A 25,840-nucleotide genomic window follows, 5' to 3' on the forward strand; every position below is an offset into this window, starting at 1 on the left:
GAAGTTACCCAAGAGGTAACACTCCCTAAGTCGTCTCCCAGGATTAGCTACTCTATTCAGAAGAGAGAAAATCGCGAGGCCACTGACTGATTTTAATCGCCTTGGAGGATGATCTGGAAGGTGATGTGATAATAAATGGCGCGGACAAGAGGATTGATGAATGAGAGGGCAAGTTCTGATGAAAACTTCTGTAGCGAGTTCGTGCAACCTGACCTACAGACGGAATTTCCAAGTCTGTGTAGATAGTTAGATTTGAAACGTAAAATGGAGCATTAACGATAGTGCGGAGAATTTTAGACTGAAGAGATTTGAATTCTGTGAAGATTGGAGCGTTTCGTTGAAAATCATAAATGTTTAAAATTATAAAATAAATATACAAACACAGGTACCTCTTTGATAGTTTTATTTTAATTAACTGAAAATTACTTTTTATGTGGGGGTCGATGGAGATTTTGAAAAATTATATAGGCGGTCCATGATCAAAAAAGCTTGGCGACCCCCTGCTATAAAGTGCGGCAATATCACTATAAAGTGCGGTAATATCACTATAAAGTGTGACAATATCACTATAAAGTTCGGCAATATCACTAAAAAAAGTGTGACAATATCACTATAAAGTGCGACAATATCACTATAAAATATGAATTCCTTTCATTTAAATAGTACTTTCGGAATTGAAGTTTTTTATTCGTTTATTTCCTTTTTTCCAAAATTTTGGTTTCACATCAGATTTTTTGTCTCACTTCATCCATTGTTCCAAGACGGAACAAGTAGAAGAACAAACCGGAAGTTACTTTCTTTCGCTTCGTCATATTTCTTAAAGTGTAGAGGTTTAGCACTTTTAGAAAGTTCAAATTTGCTATCTCCTCTTCTATTTACATCCATGTCTTCGTAATAATTCTTTACTTCATTACTTTGCTTTAATAGTTTTGCTCCACCCATTTTAAAAAATAACTAAATGGGAAAAAGAGAAAATTAAATAAATTCCGCGCCATAAATGTCTGTGTGTCTTATTAACGAAGGTGATTTAAATGAATCATGCTTTCTATGATTTTTTATGATTGATGGCCTAGTTGCAGTTTAATGCAGACTCATGCACAGAAAGTGGTTGCTCTTTTTATATGGGTTAATCAATTCCCCCGCCCTCTCCTAATTATTAAATTGATTGATTTATGTTTTTTGTTCTCTCTCTGAATCTCATCTCTTATCTTCGTTAAATTCTCTTGCTACCTTTCTCTTAATTGGAGCTTTCTCACTGCTTTCTCTTACTCTAGTAACATAAATCGAGTAGATTATCGATTTTAAGATATCTCGTACTTCCAATTTGTCGAAACCACTATTTCCTGTTTTGGGTTAATGCCGTTGTGAACTCAAAATGATGTCATCACTTCACTCGAACGGTAAAAAAAAAGAAAAGGAAAACTCAACAATCCGTTTTGAGCAGTTTCCGGAAAGCTGAAGGGACTTACAAAATATACACAGCGTCCCTTACTTTGCCAATTTCCGTTTTTGTCTTGACCCTCAGCCCAGAGCTACTGGACTGACCTTCAGCATATTTGAATCTGTTTCTAATATAACTACACACTGAGCACAGCATCTAGCTCATCTCCAATTCCAGAGATTAAAACAGAACCCCCTCCCTCTCCACTTAGGATAAAGCGTTTGAATCCATGTTCCGTTTTTATCTTACTTTCAGATTGATTGCCAGTATTGTTCACCCACCGGCTGGAGCAGAAACACAATGTAATTAAAACTTCTGTTTCCTGCCTCCTGCAGTTAGGAGCTTAATTAATTGAATAGATTACGCTAATATTCACGGTTCAAATACTATTTCCGGTTTTAAGCAAGACTTAAATGGTGTGCTGTATGCAAATGAAGTTTTTAAAGTTTGCCCCAATTAAGGGAGAAGATACGCTGGGGTTACAGACGAAAAAAGGCTTCTTCTCAGTTTCTCAACGATTCATGAAGCTTCATGAAGTTACGCGCAGACGCATTTACGTAAAATAGAATCTTGGACAAAGAAGTGGAGCCTACAGAAATGCCACGTTTTCTCTTCCGTCGGTGCTCCGGTTCTCTTGGACTTCTTCAACAGTAATCATCTTCTTGGTACAGGACCTGGGACGCTACTTTGGCCCTCACTTGGAAACCGTACACAATACTTAAGAGAACAGAACTCAACAGACGCTTCCGACAACTTAAAAGACTAACTAGACAACAGATCACAAAACTCACTCTGGACAACAAAAGACTTATTTATGTAAGGTATATTAAAGCCAGTCTGGGCTTATGCCATCGAACTGTGGCGGTTCAACCAAACGCTCAAATCTCCAAAGGATCTCCAGTCCTTGCAGTCCAGAATTCTTCGCTCTATAGTTTGACGCTACTTTCTACGTCACCAATCAAACCATTCACACAGATTTGAACATTCCTTTCGTCACACAAGTTGCAAATACACGTCACAGAAAATTCCACCTTAACATTCAATCACATCACAATCCACTCTCGTATTCTATCTATTTTCCAGAACATTTCCAGACACCACTTCCCACTGCTCCCTCTACTTGCTCTAATCCTCTCGCATTTCCACCACGCTGACTGAATCGCCAGTGAACCCCTGGGACTTCCTTGAGAAGATCATCGTTGTCATTATCGACTTCCTTTAAGGGCAGTCTTAAAAGACAGCGAGTGGCCTCACTATCTCCTCTCTGATGTCGAGAGTCAGCAGAAAGTAAAATTTTATTGTAGTGTGACCTCTGGGTATCTTCTCCACTCGGAGTGTTATATGTTGTTTATTGTTATCATTGTTGCTAATAATGCAATAAAATGCGTTGATTGTAACTAAATAAACGATATAATAAACTGTAATAAAGACAAGAGGTAAACTATGACTAAACGAAATCAAAGACTCCAGACGCTTAATATACATCCTCAGTGGATATAACTAACCTCAAATCTCAGTGGACTTACGGTCTAGAGCTATGGAGTTCATCCAAACTCACAAACTTATGGACTGTCCAGAACATTCCAACTAAAACTACTGCCGACAGATAGTTGACGCTCTTTTTGTACGTGACTAACCTCACACTTCACAACGACCTCAGCATCCCCATTCATACACCAACTCGCCAATGCACACAAGTTCCATACTGCTCCCTCTACTTGCTCTAATCCTCTCGCATTTCCACCACGCTGACTGAATCGCCAGTGAACCCCTGGGACTTCCTTGAGAAGATCATCGTTGTCATTATCGACTTCCTTTAAAGACTGTTCCCGCTTGGGAAGTTACTCTCCTCTTGATCTTAACGCACCAGGCAGTTTGTCAACAGAAGGAAATTGTTTGCCACACTAAATTAGGTTTTATCACCCACATAAGGTTGATATATAGCACTATCCACAAATCTCAGTGCACTTATGGACCAGAGCTGTGGGTTTTAACCAAACCTACAAACTTTGAGGTCTGTCCAGAACATTCCAACCAAAACTACTGCCGACAGATAGCCTGACCCTCTTTACTTCATTCTTTAAAGTTTAATTCTGGCCTCTAATCGCCCTTTTTTTTTTGGTCCGCCCCCAACAACTCTATTCGATGTAGGAAACGGCGCTGACCTCGCAGTTAGGAGTCAGTAAATTAATATTACCTTTAAAGAATCTCCTCTAGGTGATGTCTCCATTTCACACTATTTAAAATGTTACAGGATATCCTCACTCTTGCTCAGATCCTCTTGTACAGGTTATTCTGGTCAGGAAGGTTATTTTGAACAGCTGATTACTGTTTACTTTCAGACTTAACTCTATTAATGGAATACAGCTCTCTCAGAACTGTTAGCTAACTCCAAAATGGGGAGAAAGTGCGTGTCTATTTTGGATGATGGGAGGTGGGTGGAGGTGTGGCATAGTTTTTTTAGTCGTCCATTATTAGTGCGAACACCTGAATCAGCTGGTTTTCGAATACTATGTCACTAGGTTGATTTCATCTATAAGTAAATATAGTTGAATAAATTAATTCAAGAAAAAGTTGTCTTCAGCGCTTTCAGTATCTAGTTTTATTTGACTGTTTGATCTTGGACCTTCTCCGCCGTCCCAGATTGGAATCCTGATCTTCTGTTTTACAGTTACTTTTTTTTTTTTTAGTAGTGTTCTCTCTTCCCCTTCTAAGTACAAGTAAGTTTTCTTTTCTTTCTTCATTTCCTTCATACTCAAAATCAAACATTCGGCCACGATCCCTGGACTTCCTTTAAACCGTTAAATAGGTAGGAGGAAGTTGAAAAAGAAATGGATAGCATCCATCTAGTTCCCTAAGTGGCCCATTTTCTCCCTAACTTCTCCTAAATCTTAATAAACTTATGTGTCCTTCTAATAAAATAAACAAAGTCCGTCTGTCTGTGTGTTAAGCACATCACCGGATCTATAGACGTGCGCCATCTTGTTAAGAAGAGATACTGCGTCAAGGAGGCCTGTTGTAATTATACTCATATTTTTAATTAATAACGGGATCTTTAATCTTCTCAACTCACTTCCTCTTTTAGAATTAATTTCAATTTTTTTATTTGTAAACTAAAAATAAAAATCTGGGGTGTAACTCACACGACTTTTTGTCAAGTTCTAACTCATAGTTTCTTTGATAAAATCAAGAGATAATTTAGATATGTAGAGTGATTGTCCTACAGATAATCTTAATCAGATCTTAAAATCGATAATCTACTCGATTTACATAATAAGATCTTAAAATCGATAATCTACTCGATTTACATAATCAGATCTTAAATCGATAATCTACTCGATTCACTTAACTTTCTCTTACTGTACTAGAAAAACAGAAAGCAGAGAGAAACCTCCAATAAAGAGAAAGGTAACAAGAGAATTTGACGAAGATGTTTGTAATAAACTACCTAACTTAAATCTAACGAAATAAATGAGATTCACAGAGAGGACAAGAAACAATTAGTAGGATTCTAAGTCTTAACTTAACGTCCAACTACCAATTAGGTGTCGGTGGACGGAGGCGACTAGCAAACATACTTTACTATAAATTTCTCATATTAACTATTAAAGGTACAGACTGGGAATATAGCCTAGTACCGCAATACATAGACTGGAAATATAGCCTAGTACCGCAATACATCTTAGTTTTGCGGGTCTAACCTCTAACTGCTCGGCTACCGTGGCGCCTCTATGTCTAGTTTATTCACATTGAATTGTTAAACAGTTTTCAATAGTTTTTATGATTTCCACTATCTATGTTTTTACAAGAATTTATAGTTTTGTCTATTGCTATTTGAGTTGGTGGTGGGGGAAGGAAATCAATTTGATAAAGCGCCATTTCCGGTTCAGTGAATTTTGCCGCTAACTTTATCCAAAATCGTTTTAGCTTTCTTATTATTTTTTTAAATTTTTTTATTTCACGTACAATCACGTATACCATTTCCTGTAAAAATCATTATCGGAGCATAAAATTCAATTCATCCAATTGTGCATTTCCGGTAAAAAAGATGATATGGAACATTTTCTACCATCACAAGCACTTACTCTTTTTTTTTTTTACCTTTAGTAAGTAAATATTATTGCCAGTGTAAAGTGTTAGTACAATCTGTCAGCTGTTTTTATAGTGATCAGCTGATTTTCACTGGAAGGTTATAGCGGGTTGCATTTGTGAGAACGTTATCCTTCAACGCTAATACATAAAGGGAAATACTACGTACATTGTGGGAGGTAATTTTTCTGTAGAGTTCAATCTGTATGCTTCTATTTCCTGGGACTCTGGGCAAAGCTGACGAACCTTCCGTCTGGTGGTCTGTCTGTTCATCTTTAGACAGATTCGCCACACTTACCAACTCTCTCTCTGTTGCACAGTCCGTCCCTCTCTCTCTCCAGAGATAGTCTGCAGCTTCATTTGGTCGGAACATGTACCTCGGCAGATTGGTAAATCGTGCTTGCTCTTCTTCTTACTTGTTACTTACCCCGCTAGCTCGCCTTCTGACCAGCTACTTACATCAGGACAATGACTTTTAGATTCTTCTACTTTCATCTTTCCATCCTAACTGATCTTCTAGCTAGGAAAATCTGATTTTAACACTCACAAGAATCTCTCTTTTCCAGCAGTTATTAACAATATGTGTGTGTGTTTCCACGTAGGGGGAAATGGACTAGCCATTTCTTTAGGGATCTTGGCATCCCTACGGTTATTCCAGCCTAGCCACGCTAACAACACTTATAATTTCTTGCCTAAACCTTAAGACCTAGCAGATCTAGTTAATGTATGCAAATTGTTTTGGGTTTTTAGCGAACCCACAGGTAAACAGGCAAGAATTAAGTTTAATTCACTTTGAGGATGGCAGTAAGATATAGTCGGACACAGATGCTGAATGGCTGTGCTTAATCAGGCTTTAGGAGAACATTAAACCCTTCAGTATTTTGTAAGGGCTCAGGGCTGGTCCCTAAGAAACTGCATCCAAAATGGATTATCGTACCATCCCTTTGAAAGTCTTAGAAACCTCGTATGCCTCTTAACTGAGGTTAGGGTTAGATTAGATTCTAGAAGGGTACCCTTTAAATGCCCAAGCCACCGCGATCCAATGGATCTATTGTGGCTTCCTTTACTCTAGAGCTCACTCTCCAGACCCGTCCGTTTAATCACAGTCATAATTCTGAAGAGCGGCTCCTTGATAAAGCTCTCAGGCCTTGGTTTTTTCCTCCCCGAGAAGTATCATCCTTAGCCAGACAAGCTCAAAGGTCTCCAGGATTAGGCGACATGATATCCTGAAGTGTCTTAGTGCAGCGCCATCGATGGTACAATGCTCATTATTCTTTTTGTTCCTGCACTGTGACTGTTAATTGTCCTTTCCTTTATAATGACTATTCCTTGTAGTTCTTCTTCTACAAGGCACTATAAGGTTCTACTAGCTGTGATCCGGGAGAAAACAAAACTCAGAAGACTGAAAGTTATCTTACATTTGTAAAATAAAATTTTAAACTTACATATGTGAATGTTAAATGCAACAGCTGCTTCTTCAGCGACAAACTATCACGAATTCGCTGTATATGTATTTGTTACTTTAAATTTTTTGTATATCTAACTTTATTAGATAAAGTATAAATATCAAATGAATTGTCCACCGGCCATTTTGGTTTATTCCTTGGACCACCTTGAGTCTCCAAATATCTCTTTGTCCTTGCAGCCATGCGTGACTTCTTTTATGTGGCTTATGTCTAAATAATGAGCCATATTTATTTTGAAGTTATTATATTAGTTACGAGGTCTTTCTCGTTTTTTATCGAAAGAAAATTCTACAGTTTTTTTTTTCTACAGGCAGCTGGGAAAGTGGGAAAATAGTTTGAGGTCTGCGAGTACTTCAAAGATGGAAAATCCATTTGATTTAGGTTTGGATAAACCTTTACACACATTAAGGTTGGAAATGAGATCGACATGTGTTGTTATTACTTCCTCTTAGCTTTTCCTTTGTGTACAGATATGCTATTTTGAGATTTCCGAGAAAATACACTTTTTTAAGGTGCCCTTGTACAAGAAAAAGTTGTTTAATTATTTGTTTCAAAGTATGTGAATGTGTATCCTCAAACTCAAATTTTAATATTTGATTTAGGAGCCGCCATGGCGCCACGGAAGTCGACCGGTTAGAGGCTAGACCCGCAAAGCTAAGATGTATTGCGGTACTAGGCTATATTCCGAGTGTATACCTTTAATGGTTAATATAAGAAATTTATAGTAAAGTATGTTTGCTAGTCGCCACGGTAGCCGAGCGGTTAGAGGCTAGACCCGCAATGCTAAGATGTATTGCGGTACTAGGCTATATTCCCAGACTATACCTTTAATGGTTAATATAAGAAATTTATAGTAAAGTATGTTTGCTAGTCGCCACGGTAGCCGAGCGGTTAGAGGCTAGACCCGCAATGCTAAGATGTATTGCGGTACTAGGCTATATTCCCAGACTATACCTTTAATGGTTAATATAAGAAATTTATAGTAAAGTATGTTTGCTAGTCGCCACGATAACCGAGCGGTTAGAGGCTAGACCCGCAATGCTAAGATGTATTGCGGTACTAGGCTATATTCCCAGACTATACCTTTAATGGTTAATATGAGAAATTTTGCAGTAAAGTATGTTTGCTAGTCACCTCCGTCCTCGACACCTATTTTGGTAGTTGGAGGTAAAGCTTGCCTGAAAAAATAGGCACCACCATAAGTCGCTGTAATAAGGTTTTTTTGGGGGGGTTCAGATCAATCAACCAAATACCATTAAATTGAAACAATTTAGTTTTTGTGTATTTTTTAATCGAAAATGGCTTCTTCGATTTTCTGTTAACTTTATTATACTCGTCGCATAACTTTCATTTGCTACATTTCCCAACAAAAAGTTATTTTAAAGCTGTACTTAAAGCGAATAGGATGCAGTTTTGCCTCTAAAGTGCCATGTCTGTGTAATGTACAGTCTAATCATAATAAAATTTTTTATGTAAATAAAGTTCCAAATTTAAAAAAAAAAAGTTTTACCGGAAATGGTCTCTTTATTGGTGAATAAATTTCCCATTGTTGGTGGATTATCATCGTATTTCCTCCAAACATTAATATAACTCCCAACAATAGTGCTGAACTTTTAAATTTATTTTTAACATGTTTCATAAGAAACCTCATTTATGCCCAGTCTTTCTCCACTAAATTATCGTATATTCCTACCATTTTAAACAATTATGTAGAATACTGTGATGCCTTAATTCTGGGTAGAATATGCAAACACAAATTGTTTAAAAATTTAAACTAAAATTAACTAAGAATTAATTTAAAAAATATAATATTTCTAAATGGTGCACAAAATAAATACAAAAAAAGTAAAACTTTGTTCGTTTATAATCGTTAATGTTCGTACCTTTCCGGAACACAGTACGTTGTGTAAAAGGCTATACTACTACACTCTGGGAATGTACTGTTCAGTTTCTGTTAGTTTAGTTCTGTGTCGTCACTTATTTGGTTGAAAGAAATTTAGTTTTTTAATAAGTTGATTTAAAAATAAGATCGTGCGAAAGACAAAAATAAATGTATAAACATTGGTGACGTAAGATGCCCCAGATACAAAACATTTTTTAGCCCTGATATATTTCGTGTAAAGGTGTAAAATATTAGTTTTTATGGTGAATTTAAATTTTTTAAAAAAAATTGATGTTTGTGGTGCCCGGCACAAGAGGATTCAGTGATTATTTTTTTTTTTTAAAGAATATTTATTTAAAAAAAAAAAAGTTTAAATTTTTAGCGAAGCAACAATTTTTTGCCATAAAGGGTAAATAATTTGCAAATATATATTTTAAGCTAATAGTTAATATAAAAAATTAAAAAAATATTTCGCATAGCACTTATTTCGAAAATAATTTTTTAGTTAGTTTAATAAAAAAAAAAAAAAGTCTGTCAGGTGTGGGGTTCGAACCCACGCTCCCAACCGGGAACCAGAGCTTAAATCTGGCGCCTTAGACCGCTCGGCCAACCTGACTTGCTAGTTGGAGTGAATAAATAATGTCTATGAGTTGTTTGATGCATAATTTTTCTAGTTATATGTATACTATTTATTTTTATTTTTTAATTTATTACCTACTCGGTAAATATTTTTTTAAATATTTCTTTTTACAGTTACATTTTATTTAATAAATTAATTACGCGATTTGTGTTAGCATTTATTTATTATTTATTATTTTTTTTAATTTTTTATTAAACAAGAAACTTCATTCTGGTTTAAGCCTTAAGTACTGTTGTCCTGAAGTAGGTTTATAAGTCCAACGAAACCGGTTTACTTCTGTTTTTGACTAAGTGGGCGTTAACCAGACGAGTTTGTATGTGCAGATTTTTGTTTGTTTTTTTTCATTATAGTAAAATAAACAGGTCATTTTAGCTGTACTGTTGGTTTTTCTTCGATTTCTGTTTAGATTTGCTGTTATAATTTGTAAAACATTTTTAAATTATTGTACATTTTGATGTCCCGGAATTAGAAATTTATTATTATTGGAGGGATGGGTAAATAAACTGTGGGAATATATTCTGAGTAAATCTGTTCGCAAATTAATGTCTCAGAAAAAAAAAAAAGATAGAAAATCTAAACTTAGTATTTCTTTCGATGCAATGGTCGCAAATAGATGTTCATTTTATAATCGGTTATTTTATCGATTTATCGAATAGTACGATGTACCATTGCAAAATATTTAGCCTCCCACTTGTTTGAATAAATCGACCTTGTTGAATCACAGTTTTTTGTATTTTTCTTTTTGTCGGCCAGTTAAAACCAAGCATTTTTTTTTTTTAGACTCCAGTTGAATTTCCAGGGTTTTATTTGGTTTTTAAAAAAAAAAAAAAAAAAAAAAACTTGAGTCGGTATGTTTCTTTGAAACTTTTTAAGTTGAGTTTAATTCTATTGTTGGAGCTTTATCAAACTAATCTGCCTACTGAAACTGGACTCTCCATTTCTTCCTACTTTACCTCATCATTCCTCCAGATTTGTTCACTTTTAACAAGACTTAGGATTTGTAAGATAAAAACTTGGGGGAATGCTGCCTGAATATTAAGATCTTTTACGAGTATGTCCTTCTATTTGGGGCTACACTAGATGCATCTCAACTAGATCTTTCTTTGATTCTTTTTTTATTTCTACTTCCTTTCACTGCTGGTACTCGTATCTTCCTAAATTTCCGGTTTGAAATTTACACCGGAAATAGATATTTTGTAGCCCTTTCGTAAAAGTGATGTGTGTAAGTTAACAGAATAATTACATTTTGTTTATTATTTATTTTCCTAATAATTATGGTTTTGTGGGCGGCGATGTAAGGGGTGTAAGAGAGGAAAATAAAGAAGAAATTGAAAGAAAGATTTCCGGTGATACTCGCATTACTTTTCCATAATATCATTTCCCAGCTTCCACATGTTTAAAGTCCTAGACTATCCTCACACTAGTCTGGAAAATCGTGCATTAAAATTAAGCACACTAGCCGGAAGTCTCCACGTACCATTCCCTCAATTATTCTCTTAGAAAATCTTTTGTTAAAGATCTAAATGAAATGTAAATTCAAAATTCAGAGGAAATTGATCGAAGCCAATTTTTTTTTTTGGAGAAAAATCTCGCAACAAAGCAGAAATGATTTCCGGCTGTGGGATTTCCTTCAAACACGGTGTTTATCAATATGTCCACCTACACGATTTAGGACCGTATATTTTACTGAAATTGCACTTTAAAGGGGGGGGGAGCGTAACCTTTCCCGGAAGTACTCTTACTCCTTTAGGATTGCAACGAAGCGAAGGAAATGAATTATAAGTACCACTTCCGGCCAGCCAATTTCGTCCAATTTACGAACTTCACTAACATATTGATTTGTAATAGTATTTTATGGAAATCCCGGCCATTCCATTACAATTAGGCGGCACTTCCGTAAGGAATCTTCGTAACCACTCCCCCAGGACTGCCTGGAAGAAAACGTTAACGTGGAAAAATGTTCCTAAGAACAATTGCAGATCAACGATGAGCATAGGTAGTTTTGAAGAAAGGAAGGAAGGCGTTAGAATCGTCTTTGTTAGAAAATGAAACAAAACCGGAAATATAGATTCCAGTAATGTAGCACTTCCTGTTTTTTTTTTGTGATTTCGTGTGAAATCAAATTTGTACATTTTGCGATATCCGGTTTTTTGAATTAGCAGTCTTTTAATGGAATTTCTAAAATGGATATTTGAATTCAAAATAAACATTTTACACGACTGCGATATTTCCACTTTTGATACGTAAGAGGAAGACATTTCTGGTGATAACTGGGTATAGTTTCAAAGAAAATTTTAATTATAGTTTTCCTTTAAAAAGAAAATGCTGTACACATATTTTTCTTTGTCTATGTGTGTGTATGATATATTACTACGACACGTTATTTCTGTGTCCATGGTTGTTACAATTTTTAATTATTTCCTAATTAAATTTTCCTAATTTTTCTCATGCGAGTGATTTTAAACAAATTAGCGATTACGAAAGGAAAAGTAACAACAAAGTGTGACAAGACAAGGTTGTCATTACTTAAATTACACTGTGACAATTAAAACTATTCTCTACTCACTTTCTTTGTATTTTCTTTCTTCATTTATTACTTACAAAAGAAATTACTGCAATCTTTTCGGAAAACTTGGAGTTCTTACTTCAATAGAAGTCACTGTTCTCTCTTAGAATCAGTACTAGGGAACGGTTCTAACCAAAGTGTTAGGTCCGATGTCAGTACTAGGAAACGGTCCTAACCAAAGTGTTAGGTCCGATGTCAGTACTAGGGAACGGTCCCAACCAAAGTGTTAGGTCCGATGTCAGTACTAGGGAACGGTCCCAACCAAAGTGTTAGGTCCGATGTCAGTACTAGGGAACGGTCCTAATCAAAATGTTAGGTCCGATGTCAGAACTAGGGAACGGTCCTAACCTAAGTGTTAGGTCCTATGTCTGTACTAGGGAACGCTTCTAACCAAAGTGTTAGGTCCGACGTATGACGTGTCTAAAATCAAACGCAACCTTAGAAAACTTGAAACTAAATTCTCTACCCCCCAACTGGATGTATCAACCGCTGATAATGGATGAAAATCCAAAACCAGTCCACAAAAGAAGAACAATGCATGCCAAGCTAGCACCTTCGGTGCTATCGGTCAGCAAGTGTTTCATTGTAAGACGGAAACATACGAGAAGTCAAGTTCTCTACCTCTGACAATGGATGGTAGTCCGAGCCCAATGTGGGGATTCAAAAGCCATGCGTACTGCGATGGGCAATATCAGTGGTATTATTTAATATTCTATTAAATTATTCAGTTGATTCAATATTAATACTCGTAGATTCCTGAACCGAAATGGCAGTTAGTTTAGAACAGATTCAAGGTAGATCTGACTGTCCTGAGTATAGCCAAAGTTTGCGATCAAAATTCATCGGCCGGAAGTTAATACTTCGCTGAAAGGCCGCTGACGTAATTTTCATACTGTTATAGTGTTCATGTTGATCTGCAAATTTTAGTGGACAATTTTTCCCGCCAAGAATTTGATTAAGCGCTTTTAGATACCACTTCTTTTAAAGTACTATTTCAGTATAATGTCTGGGTCTTGTGTATTATTTGGCATAAATTTGTTTGATGAAATTCCAAAATTGAGTATTTTTTGGAGTACTTTCTGGAACTATTTCGCATTCGTCTTCTACCATTTTCTAATAATAGTAATATTATTTCCTCTGGATTCAAGTAGGCGGAAGTATTCGTATTAAAAGGGCGGTTCCACCAAAAAAAAAAAGGGGAAGGAACGCAGGCGATCCAAAATGCCCATTGGTTCCCCAGTAAGCGGAAGTAAGTAAGAGTTAGGTGCTGGAACCTGGAACATTGGTGCAGCTGGAGACTCTTTCCTTCTTCATCTTCCTCCAGGTGAAATTCGCACGCCTAGTTTATTAAATTCATTTCACACTCTTACGCACACCATAGAAACTAGAGACCCATAGATGCTTAAAAATAGAATTCGCTTTTTATCTATTCATTTATTTATTTTTTTATTTACACAGAGCTCTATTATCTAACTTTCACCCATTTCTCTTATCTATTGTCCATCTTCTTCTACTCCTTACTTTATTACCCCCATTTACAAAGGAGTTTGTGTGAAAGAAATGATAAAATTAAGTACACACGTCATATTTTATGTTAAAATAAAATAAATGGAGCGTTTCGTAAAAACTTATTTTAGTTTCACTGGAAAAAAACTATTAATTTTCACTTTAATTACTGGAAATGTAATAAAATGTTTGGATCGATTAATTTTATTTCATCGATATGAACGATGTAACTAAATTGAACGATTACTTTCTCCTAATCTCGCAGGAGCTTCACGATATGGTTCTTCTTTACGATATTGGCTTTTCACCGGAAGTGCATTAAGGGTTTTCTTTATAAGGCGCGTCAACATCTGAGTTTAATAGCGTCCAGAGACTTTTTTCAGTGCAATGCCGGCCTCCTGACAGTGTTCTCTCGTTACAGGCTGCATTTGTAGTCGGGAACTCCGTGTTAGGATCCAGTTACGCTAACCACTGAGCTAATCCTCTCCCCCTCACCACCAATAAAATTGTTTCTTTACAGGAAATACTTGCAGAAAGCTAACTTTTGCACATTTCTACTCACGTACGTAATCTACAGCTTAGAAGAGAGTGTCTGTCAAGCACTATTTCCGGCACAATGTTCGGCGTTTTCTTGTTAAAAGTTTGGCTAAAATACCTAATTTGGAGGAAATTGCAGAAAAACCGGAAGTATCACGTTATCGAATTTTTATTTACCGGAATTGTTTTAGAAAGTGCCTAGAATATGACTTTTTTTTAAAATTTGAATTTACATTCAATATTTTTTATTTCAGTATCTTTATTGGTAAAAATAAAGAAGAATAAAAGTAGATTTAGGGTATTCTAAGAAGGTAGTACGCAGTTTCACGATCTGGATAAGGTTTGTGGAAAGTGGAAGTCTTACGAGTGCTCACACCGGATTTGCGTTATTTCGCCATTGCGGTAGAGTGCTCACTGTGGTACATACAAGTCAGCACTTACACACGTAAACCTGCCTTTTCGGTCCACCGGAAGAAAAGAGCAACGGTTCAACTTGATGTACTAAATACTTCAAAGTCGCTTAGATCTAACTGAAGGTTATTTATTCCCAAAGTTTACTTTTAAAAAAATGCGTCAAATTCCCTTAGTCAATCTTAGTCAATTATCCATTTTAAAAGTGCTTAGACAAGTAATTGATTAAGTAGGCGCTATCACTTCCGGGAAGTGGTTAAAAAAAAAAAATGTAATTGAAAGTAATTATTTCTTCTTTAAATAGAAATTCTGGTTTTGTGTTTAAGAAGGGATAGACACAGGAGAAAACTGGTCACGTTGGTCGAGCGGCGGAAGTTGTAGGTTGTAAGTTTGCGTCTTCGTCATTCATTGATTTTTATTATTTTTAAAATTAAAAAAAAACAAACAGGAAAAGAACTCTGGCAAAGATGGAAGCCGGCTGTGGACTACTGCGGATACCTGGTTCACCGCAAACAGCCGGAGCCAGGGTGCGCGGTACCTGGCGAGACTATCTAGACCCACCGTCACCGCCTTTGACCACCACATCATCACATCATCATCACCATCATCACCACCATCACCATCAACATCATCAGCATGCCAATCAACCACAACTACTATATGATAATTCACCGCCCAGTGATTGGTGGCATGAGTGTAGAGATTCAGATGAATTTGAACCATTCTCTGAAGATGAGGAGTTGATAGGACTGGATTTAACACTGTTTGAACCGGCCAGACGTGCGGCGGGTGTCTGTATGGATGATGGTTCCGATGACGACGAGGAGGAGCAGGAGGATCTCCACGTTCCATTGGATGATGGTCATCTAATAGCTGAAGATGAATGTTGTTCGTTGTGTTGTTCGGATTGTTATTATTATCTACCGCCTCCACCGCCTCCGAATATGTACATTGCAAGATTGATGGATGAAAATCATAATGGTGAGTCAATTTTTATTTCTTTCTTCTTTATATATTTTGAAATCAGATCATCCAGTTTGTGATTATTCTGGATGATTTAAAACAAATATAAATTTGAAATTTATAAACACGTCATTACTTCCTCTTCTAGTACTTTCAAATTTCCCAAATTTTTGCATATGTGTGAGTTAGTGAGGCTGGATGTATGGAAAAGTCGCAGAAGGCTTTTTGTAACTTCGTAATCCGTTAAGTTTGTAGTTTGGCTTTCGATACAGACCGGAAATGGAGCTCCAATGTTGCGAATTTTCTCGAGCGTTTAAGTGTTTTTCTCGAGGAAAGCTCTTCACAGATTTTCATGGAATCGCCTCCACCAATTATCGCCTTCCCTAAATTAGTGTAGACCAGGAGATCGGATGGGTCTTACATCGAAAATAAGGCTTCTTTGGGCCCTTCTTTCTGTAGTTCTGGCAGACAAAAAACCTTTCCTTCCTTTCCTAGGATTTCCACCACATTTATGTGGTGCCACAGAATTAGGAAATTCAACAGTAGAAAAAGGTGGCTGTGAAAGATTTAATGGGTTAAAGTTCAGGAAGGCTCAGAACTGCAGAAGCTATCCAAGCATTAGGATATATAAGGACGTCAGACCATTGCTCGGGATACTCAGTCGCATGCAGACATTGCATTCACTCACTGAGGATTCAGTTTTACACTCTCTTCATGACCTTACTCTACTCGTCATTCAGTCTAGCCAATTCTTTTAGAAGCGTTAAAGCTAGGTATGGCTCAGAACAGCAGAAGCTACCCAAGCATCTGTGTATTTAAGGGCGCCAGATCCAGGACACTCAATCGCATTCAGGCATTGCATTCACTCTCTGAGGATTCATTCTTAAACTCTCTCCACGACCTTACTCTACTCATCACTCAGTTTAGCCAATTCTCCTAGAATTAGTTTATATTTAGTTTACCCCAGTTAGTTATTGTAATTTAAGCTCGTTCTTAAGTTAGCGTTAATACTTACTTACTTACTCAAGGGCTATAACGGTCCATGAAGGACCCGAGCCCTAGCCACTACGGCTCTCCACCTATCTCTATCTCTTGCCGACGTTCTCCATCGAGGCTGACCAAGGACTTCCAAATCGTCCTGTACGTCGTTCAACCATTCTAGTCGAGGCCTACCCCCTCGGCAAGTTAGTGTTGATGCTAGCCACTAAACTCTTAGTCAGTAATATTATCTTTTATTCTATTCAGCCCTTCAGCCTTGCTAATCTAATCCCAATATTCCGCTCGTGCCTAAATAGCTACTTCAATCTCCTTTTCGTGGCTATTCTCCTCGACATCAACCTCATCAACAGCTAGCAATACTTTTACACACACACACCAAGTCATCTTCAAACATATTGCTAAGCGTACAATAACTAACCACTTCTTTTTTGTGTGTACATGTTCTCCTAGTGAATGTATCTTGCATAGGATGACTTCACAAGTTGCGAAGATGATGTTAACAGATTTTGCTGACAGATGTCGAGTTAGGCGGCTCCCCTCCTCCATCTACTAAAGATCTCTTCCAGCTAACCTGCTGGAACTTCCAGCGCTTACTTCGGCCTCATTCATTCCTAGACACCTTTCTCTCTCTAACTTGTTCGTCTGTATAATGTGGGTATGTATGTGTACAAGGTACAGTTATGGTAGGCATACATTCACCATTACTTTACTACGCCTTTACGGTTATGTGCTTGAACCACTTTATTTGTACTCACAATCTACAGCTGAATTCTTTCTGGTTTTGAGTATATCTAATGAATGTCTTGTTTAAACTATCTCTCAGCCAGTTTCGCCCCTTCTTCCGGTCAGGCATAATGTTGACGTAAGAAACTTCAAAACTCGTTACATCCTCTTACTTCTAGTATCTCTAAATTTTCGAATATCTTAATTTTTTACGTGTGTACTAATTTCTCTGAATTCTTGAATAACGACATCAATATTGGTTCCCAGTAGTGTTGAAGGATGTTGATACATTCAGGAGGAAATTTTGAATGTATTCAGTTGAAGGGGGGGGTTTCATCGCCCCTGAAACCTGAAATCGAGTAGTTAAACGTTGTTTCCGCTTTCAGCCACAAGTTTCTAGGGGAGTGTCTAATTTGTTCTAAATCAAACAGCTAAATTGAATGCTAAAAAAACATTTTTTTTTCAGGATTTTCAGCAGATTTTTGTTGTTCCCACAGGACCTAGAAAAGTTATAACAAATCCAAATATTTCCTTCATTAAAGAACTATTATCCAAAAGAATATCTCGCTCCTGTATGACGTCACATGTATTATTACTTTGCATATCTGATAGACAATAAGCCCCAGAGTTAATGCATTACTACGTAACTGGCAAAATACGTATTCATTACACTTCCGGTAAGGTTATCCTGTTGATATCATGATAACCATGTCCGTTTTGTGTAGGTGTGTACATGATTATTTTAGTTACCTTGTGATGAGCCACCTTGCCTACGAAATTCACTTTAATTAGGCGAATTGGCCAAGGTATACCTGTTAGACAGGAACTTCATTGGCCAATTTTGCTCTTACACAATTTCCCTTATTTGCTTCTATTTTGTTGTTTATTTCTTATTTATTGTTTTTGTTTTTCACGTTTTTCTTTTTTCTAATCTCTCTCTCTTACTACAGGTAACATATTCTTGATTCTTCATTACCCGATGCTCTTGGTACCCGTATCAAATTTTCGATTTCCTTGAAACCGTCAATCCTTACTATAGAACTTTAAATCATATTTAATAGTTACTAAGGCGCCGCGATAGCCGAGCGGTTAGAGGCTAGACCCGCAAAGCTAAGATGTATTGTGGTGCTAGGCTATATTCTCCCAGCCTATTCCTTTAATGGTTAATATGAGTAATTTTGCAGTAAAGTATGTTTGCTAGTCACCACGGTAGCCGAGCGGTTAGAGGCTAGACCCGCAATGCTAAGATGTATTACGGTACTAGGCTATATTCTCCCAGCCTATTCCTTTAATGGTTAATATGAGAAATTTTGCAGTAAAGTATGTTTGCTATTCGCCTCCGTCCACGACGTAATTAATTGGTAGTTGGACGAAAAGTCAGCCTGAAAAAATAGGCAATTACTCTACTCTACTTTACTCTACTTTATTTAATGGTTACTAACACCATACAGCTGGTTGACCCTACGTCACATTAATGGCATTTCAGAAAGAAGCTCCTCCCTCTTCTGAAGTGCCCTAAAACAAAATTTCACCCCCCCCAAAAAAATTATTAAATAAATCGAAAGTGCCATTTTGAAGAAGAGTAACCTTGAGAACTGGAGAAGAAATGGAAGTAGTGCGAATATTTACGCTCCTCGTTTGTATTTTATAACCTCTAATCAGCTGACCTGTACAGCTGATTGTTCTCAATTAAGGTTCATACTCTTTCTTTAGAGACAATTTCTCATAGTCTATTATTAAAAAATTATTTCTCACTAGTTGTTGAAGGAATAGAACAGAAATTAACTATAATTTCTAATTACAAGGACATGATGTAATAAACGAACAACTAGTGCTCTGTACGTAACAGCTTGAACAGTATCTACTGGAACCGCCTGCTGATAAATTAGTTACATGTGTTTTATTGTGTCTGTAAATTTCTTCTTTTTAATCAAAACCAATTAAAAAATATATTACTCATGCACATGCGCAGTAATGTACGTTCACTTGTAAACTTTATCACTTGGTTTGGGTCAAAGCTTTCTGACAAAACTATTCCTGCAACTACAAAATCAACTACTCCTATGCATGTATAGTTTTATTTAGATAGAATCACCGAGATATGGTTTGATTTAAATCGATGTTAAATTCGAAAATATCGATACAAGGATTTAATATTACTAAGCTATACAGTTGGAAATACATAAATCGTTTTTCTGTGACCGTCGTCACCAAATATTTTGTTCACATCCATTTTTGTTTATCGAGTATTTAAACTGATAACGTTTTTCTGTTTGAAGAAAACGCTTCGAGTTTACCTTCACTTTGGTTTTTCACGTTAAAAGCGAGGTTGCAATAGAAGTGATACAGGTTTCAGAGGAAGAGGTATGGCGATAGGCTTCAATCTAAATCTTAAGTGACAATTTAGTAACATGTACAGTTCTACCAACTGTAAAAAAAAAGTAAAGTAATCGCCTATTTTTTCAGGCGGGGCTTAACGCCCAACTACCAATTAGATGTCGTGGACGGAGATGACTAGCAAACATACATTACTATAAATTTCTCATATTAACCATTAAAGGTATAGACTGGGAATATAGCCTAGTACCGCAATACATCTTAGCTTTGCGGGTCTAGCCTATAACCGCTCGGCTATCGTGGCGCCTAGCAAACATACTTTACTATAAATTTCTCATATTAACCATTAAAGGTATAGACTGGGAATATAGCCTAGTACCGCAATACATATTAGCTTTGCGGGTCTAGTCTCTAACCGCTCGACTACCGTAGCGACTAGCAAACATACTTTACTATAAATTTCTCATATTAACCATTAAAAGTATATAGACTAGGAATATGGCCTAGTACCGCAAAACATCTTAGCTTTGCGGGTCTAGTCTCTAACCGCTCGACTACCGTGGCGACTAGCAAACATACTTTACTATAAATTTCTCATATTAACCATTAAAAGCATATAGACTAGGAATATAGCCTAGTACCGCAATACATCTCGGCTTTGCGGGTCTAGTCTCTAACCGCTCGGCTACCGTGGCGACTAGCAAACCTACATTACTGTAAATTTCTCATATTAACCATTAAAAGTATATAGACTAGGAATATAGCCTAGTACCGCAATACATATTAGCTTCGCAGGTCTCGCCTCTAACCGCTCGGCTACCGTGGCGCCACTCTACCATCTACCAGCTGTATTTTTATTAGTAAACAATAACATATGTTTTGAAATTACATGTTTGATGAAAACTTATAGGTTAAGTCACAGTAGTGTTCACTCCACCGGAAATATGATCGTTCTTGTAGAATTGTGCTTTATAATGTAGAGATCTTACTTATTATATACATTACTTCCCAGATTCCCTCCTACGTAATTAATGTTTTATTACGTCATATTTTCATTAACCGTGTTTGTTACCTACTTCACACATGTCGTGCAGAAATGTCCTCATGTCTACTTTGATACTGTGCTCATGTCACTTTCTTTGTTCCTTTCTGCCATAAAAAACTTCTTTTTTTTGTTCTTGTTCTTGTTCTCTGCATCCTTTTCCCACTTTCTCTGTTTATTGTGTGGTTTAGATCACGCACATCACGCCTGCGCAGTTACTAGGCTTTACTAACTATTCCTTGTTAAACAGAAATTGGCGAACAGAGACATGTGGGAATTCATACAGAGTTATAGATTCCAAGGAGGAGTTCTATAACGTCAAACTTCTGCAAGATCTCTTATTATAATAAATCGTTGGTGAAGCAATGTTGGAAGGAAACTTGAGGGACCACTTCCGCTTTTATGTTTTCTGTTTTGGGTTTCTGTTTGTTTTTTTTTATTTCTTGAAGTATTTAGCGTGTTCTGATATTCTCTATCTAGGCTGTTCTAATCGTTCAGACTGTTTTCCACTCGTTCTAAAAACCATTTTCTAAATGTTTTAGTGGAAATTAACCATTAAAGGTATAGACTGGGAATATAGCCTAGTACCGCAATACATCTTAGCTTAGTGGGTCTAGCCTCTAACCGCTCGGCTACCGTGATTCCTCAGATAATATGCAGAAAATAAAAAACAGTGTAAAATCAGATTGCGTAGAATGCAGAAAAAAAGAATGCTGTAGAGTACTAAAGCAATGAAAAATGGGAAGGTTTTTTTACATTCGTAACTGTTACTTTTATTACATAGTTTACTACAGTGTAAAAAAAAGTGCCGCGTCATTAGAACCAAATGGTCGGCCATAAAAGAAGAGAAGTGCCGTAGATTTATTACAATAAACAATGGTAAAAAGACACATAGTAAGTACAGTGGAAGGAAAAAGAATTATAGTTAGTTGCTCTAGAAAGCAAGTGCCATTATAATCATCATTTCGGATATACAGATTATAATTTATTTCCGCCATTTGTTTGTGCACAAGTAACAACGGTAATGTATGTTTGTCAGTCCTGGATTAGTTGTTGTTGTTTGTCTCTTTGCATTGTTATCGTGCAGTTTTCTTGTTTACATGAAAATCAGTTGGAAATGCTCATACTCACTTTTCCTTTACTACGTCACTTCTCAAAGGTACAAAATGGAGGACATAAAATGGAAAGATATTTGATTGAAAGTTGATGTCCGAAAAACCTTTTCCATAAATCGGGATCCTACAGGGAGCATTGGACTACTTCTTCAGACCTCTGGAATGTACAAGTCTGTTATCAAACTAACATGGACCTTCGGGCTAAAAAAGAACTCTAGACTGTGCCGAACAGACAAACATACGGACAAATAGGTGATGCCACAAATCATACTTTTATTACTGACCTCAGCATTCCCTGCGTACTTGGGAGCTAGCCAGGGAGGAAGTACCTAAAGTAGCATCATACAGTCTCCTGTTGCCTTTATCCTCGTGTATGCATATGGGACCCCTATATAATTTTTCGAAATCTCCATCGACCTCCATAAAAGTAATTTTCAGTTAATTAAAAATAAAACTATCTATTAGAAATTAGGTACTGTGTTTGTATATTTATTTTATGATTTTAAACATTTATTAAAGTAATTTTACATTTTGAGACAATAGTTTTATGAAAAAAAAATCTTAATGTTGAAATTTAAATACCTTAATATTTATTAAATAATAAATAATTATAAATAAGACCCCCTGGCTCAGATCGAACCCTGGGGGTCTGTACAGACCACTTTGGCGCTACCTCTGGTATACTCGTAGACTAGCACATCTACTTCCATTCCTGACAATCCTCCACGCCGACTGAACCGCCCTGAGCGCTCCTTCCTGAACAGCGATACAGGTATCTCGTCTAGAGCATTACTACTACCAATCATCCTGCAACTCCTGTTTTTAACATCCTGTAACATCCGATTTACTTGGAAGTTTACTTAAATTTCAAGTAATTTTCTGTTTATTCTCCTTTGTCCATGCTACCCAGTGTGCAAACACTGCAAACGTCTTGTTAGCTTGTCAGAAAGAGTTGTAGAAGAAAGATTTTAAGATAGAGGATTCGCGAGTGATTGCAGATCGAAATGGAGATCCTGTATCGTTTTTTTTTTTGGCTTGGGAGACGTTAAAAGGAGAAACAGATAGAAAAATTCGATAAAAGATTATTAAAAACTTTGAACTTCAAGCGATGTTTGGCTTTTAAATGATTTTGTTCGATGGAACATTTACAGTCTAACACACTTTCTAAACTTCTGTTATTTTCTATGTATACATACTTTGCCCATAAAATGTATTAAATTAAAGTAATAACTTAGAAACATAACCTACTTAAAGAATAATTAATTCAAGCCATACATACACTGTACGTACATACGTATATCAATTTTTTTTTTTTTTCAATTAGTGAAGCGAAGTTTGTAAACGTAAAAGGTCGTTGTTTATGTTTTCCAAGCCGTAAACAAAAATAGTGAATGTTTAGATTACGTGGAGTCAGGTTTAATGAAGGAAATAAAGTGAGAGATGGTTGTTCAGTCAGCTGTTGAATGTTCCGGGTGTATTTAAAAAAACCTTCTTCGTTGCTTACATTCAGTAAAAATATCTGCATGTAGAATTAGGCCTCCTGGAAATGATCACGGTTTTTTGCTTCCTTATTTTGACAGGTCAGATTCACGGGTCTAGGCCTTGGATTTTATTTAATATTTAGTATGAGAAATTTATAGTAAAGTATGTTTGGCGGTTAGAGGCTAGACCCGCAAATCTAAGATGTATGCGGTACTAGGCTATATTCCCAGTCTATACCTTTAATAGTTAATATGAGAAATTTATATTAAAGTATGTTTGCTAGTCGCCACGGTAGCCGAGCGGTTAGAGGCTAGACCCGCAAAGCTAAGATGTACGCGGTACTAGGCTATATTCCCAGTCTATTCCTTTAATGGTTAATATGAGAAATTTTGCAGTAAAGTATGTTTGCTAGTCGCCACGGTAGCCGAGCGGTTAGAGGCTAGACCTGCAAAGCTAAGATGTATTGCGGTACTAGGCTAAATTCCCAGTCTATTCCTTTAATGGTTAATATGGGAAATTTTGCAGTAAAGTATGTTTGCTAGTCGCCTCCATCCACGACACCTAATTTGGTAGATGGATGTAAAGCATGCCTGAAAAAATAGGCAATTACTTTACTGTACGATCCTGCTAATAGTATAGTAATATTATAAATCATATTTGAAATTATATTTTCAAAGTTGAAGGACATCGGCTGACCGGAAGTACGTCTTTACTCAATGGATACTTCTACAAGTATTTCTTCAATAAGGTTCCTAGGCTATTCTGTAAACTTCAAATTGATTGGGAATAACTTTCTCTGTAAGGTTATATTTCAGTGTAATGTACACTTTTACCAACTATAATGTTGGCAAGAGTGTAATATGAGTTCGATATTCCGGGTTTGAAGAATATTAATTAGTTCGAACCTTGAGAATGGTCGTGTGAGTAGTTCATACTTTTTTTTTTTAAAGTGGGACGCTTAATACTTCTTAATTTTTGTTAATCTTCTTTTGACTTCCATAAAAAGAAAAAAGAAAAAGACATCTCATTAGTCTGACGTGCGGTTTTAGGTTTGTATGTCAGTAAGATGCTTTAGCGGTACTAGTATCTGTTTATCCATCTATAAGACTTGACTTTTTCTTCTATTTATGTTGGCTAATCTGACAAATATATTTCTCTACTTTCAGATAATTATTAAGCAGCTAATGGAACTAAAAAATTAATTTTAAAACGGAAGTATAATCATCCATCACGTCCTGGAGAAGCTAACAAAAAAATTTTGTAAACTTGAATTGATTCAAGTAATTATTTTTCTTGTTTTTTTCTCTCTTATTTTTAAAGGAAGTATCATTAGTACCAACTGTTAGAAATAGAAAAACAAAAAAATAATCACTTATAAGAGATTCAGAAAATGATGTGTGTGTCCTTTTCGACAAATATCTTGTAACCAAAAACATAAATTTCGATTTCGTCCCACCAGCATCCGGAAATCTTGGCGATGTCAAGCCGCCTTCGATGTCATCTCGAAAAAAAAGGGAAAAATCGGTTCAGTAAAGTAATCGATTCCGGTTAGCTGATATTGTCGAGTTCGATATGGAAATGGACAGACATCAAGTTTAAACTTCTTGTGAGTTTCCATTTTTTGGAGTTTTGGCTTAGCACAAGTTAAGTACTTCACAGACAGACTTACGGATCAATTGAAAGATTTTTGGCATTAGGGGGAACTCACAAATGAATATTTCCGGGCGGAAACTGGAAATCGCAAGTCTTCCCCTCCTTACCCAGTGCTAGTCGGAGTGGCTAAAGCATTCTATCTTCTTGCATTGCTACAAGCCATTCTACCATTCACCACAGTACTGATCGGACGGCAATCTGCCTGGAGGGCGGACGGTGCTACATGGGGATATAAGGTGCAACGACCTTTAGAAGGATAGCATGTAGCTCCTCAAGGCCGTTGACACGTTCGAAATCGTGAGTCCGGTATTAGGAGCGTGCATCGCCAATACTTACGTTTAGTATCGCGGTATTAAGCATCAACTACAATTCTTCTGCACTCCTCTTTGGAACTTTGTTCGCCAAGTGCTTTGTGAAGTTATAAATTAAAAAGAACTTCTTCTCATGGATTGGAGTCACTCACAAGACTCTTGTTTAATACTTTTGTTTCGATTCTTCTCAGCTGGGACTTTTATTATCGCTAAAGTACTGGCTGAATTGGGCAATAAAGTGTTGGGGTTGTAGTTGCAAAGTTTCTGGTCGTGTTTGACTATCGCTTACTCAGTAAAGAAAGCGGTGCCATCATGTTCGTGTTCCCACTGGAAATGGCTGTTTTGTGAAGGAGGGGAAGGGGTAAAGTCATGTGAGTGTGAGTTGCACACTATTGAATTTAGCTCACCAGAATGTCATCGCACACCATAATACTAATGGCACATATACATAGCCCACCCAAGTATCGTGGCACCTTAACCAATCCCTCTCTCTGGAAGTCGTGAGTCAATTTTTTGTGGGCGTGGCCTTGATATAAATACAGAAACATGTATCCATCATTTTACTGTTGTACAATTACCCATTTATGTATTGCCATAATTAAGGATAATCTAACTGAGAAGAAACAGTAAGTGTTCGCTAACTTGCAAATTATTAAGAAGATTATTGCATGCAAAAA

At 36.6% G+C, this 25,840-nt stretch overlaps 1 protein-coding gene and 1 non-coding gene across 7 annotated transcripts in view; one reads left to right on the forward strand and one right to left on the reverse strand.

The window, feature by feature from the left end:
• The window catches only part of raskol (Ras GTPase-activating protein raskol), a 477,784-nt gene that overhangs the window by 93,262 nt on the left and 358,682 nt on the right, over window positions 1–25,840 (forward strand). For 2 of the 6 annotated variants that reach the window (XM_074113839.1, XM_074113919.1), the window contains exons 1-2: window positions 8,991–9,287; window positions 14,987–15,519. The exons of 1 other annotated variant lie outside the window; for it this stretch is intronic. In XM_074113839.1, the coding sequence (XP_073969940.1) occupies window positions 15,006–15,519 (514 nt within the window). In that variant the 5' untranslated portion in view covers window positions 8,991–9,287; window positions 14,987–15,005. Of the gene's footprint in view, window positions 1–8,988; window positions 9,288–14,986; window positions 15,520–25,840 lie in introns of those variants that run through there. 3 more of the 6 variants (XM_074113733.1, XM_074113779.1, XM_074113981.1) reach the window with 3 other exon arrangements.
• On the reverse strand, window positions 9,411–9,494 carry TRNAL-UAA (transfer RNA leucine (anticodon UAA)). The gene has a single exon. It is a non-coding gene; the product is annotated as a tRNA-Leu (tRNA).

This window comes from Rhodnius prolixus, unplaced genomic scaffold, assembly GCF_049639745.1.
Source record: "Rhodnius prolixus isolate KJV_2025 unplaced genomic scaffold, Rpr scaffold_1, whole genome shotgun sequence".
NCBI classification, from domain to species: Eukaryota; Metazoa; Arthropoda; class Insecta; order Hemiptera; family Reduviidae; genus Rhodnius; species Rhodnius prolixus.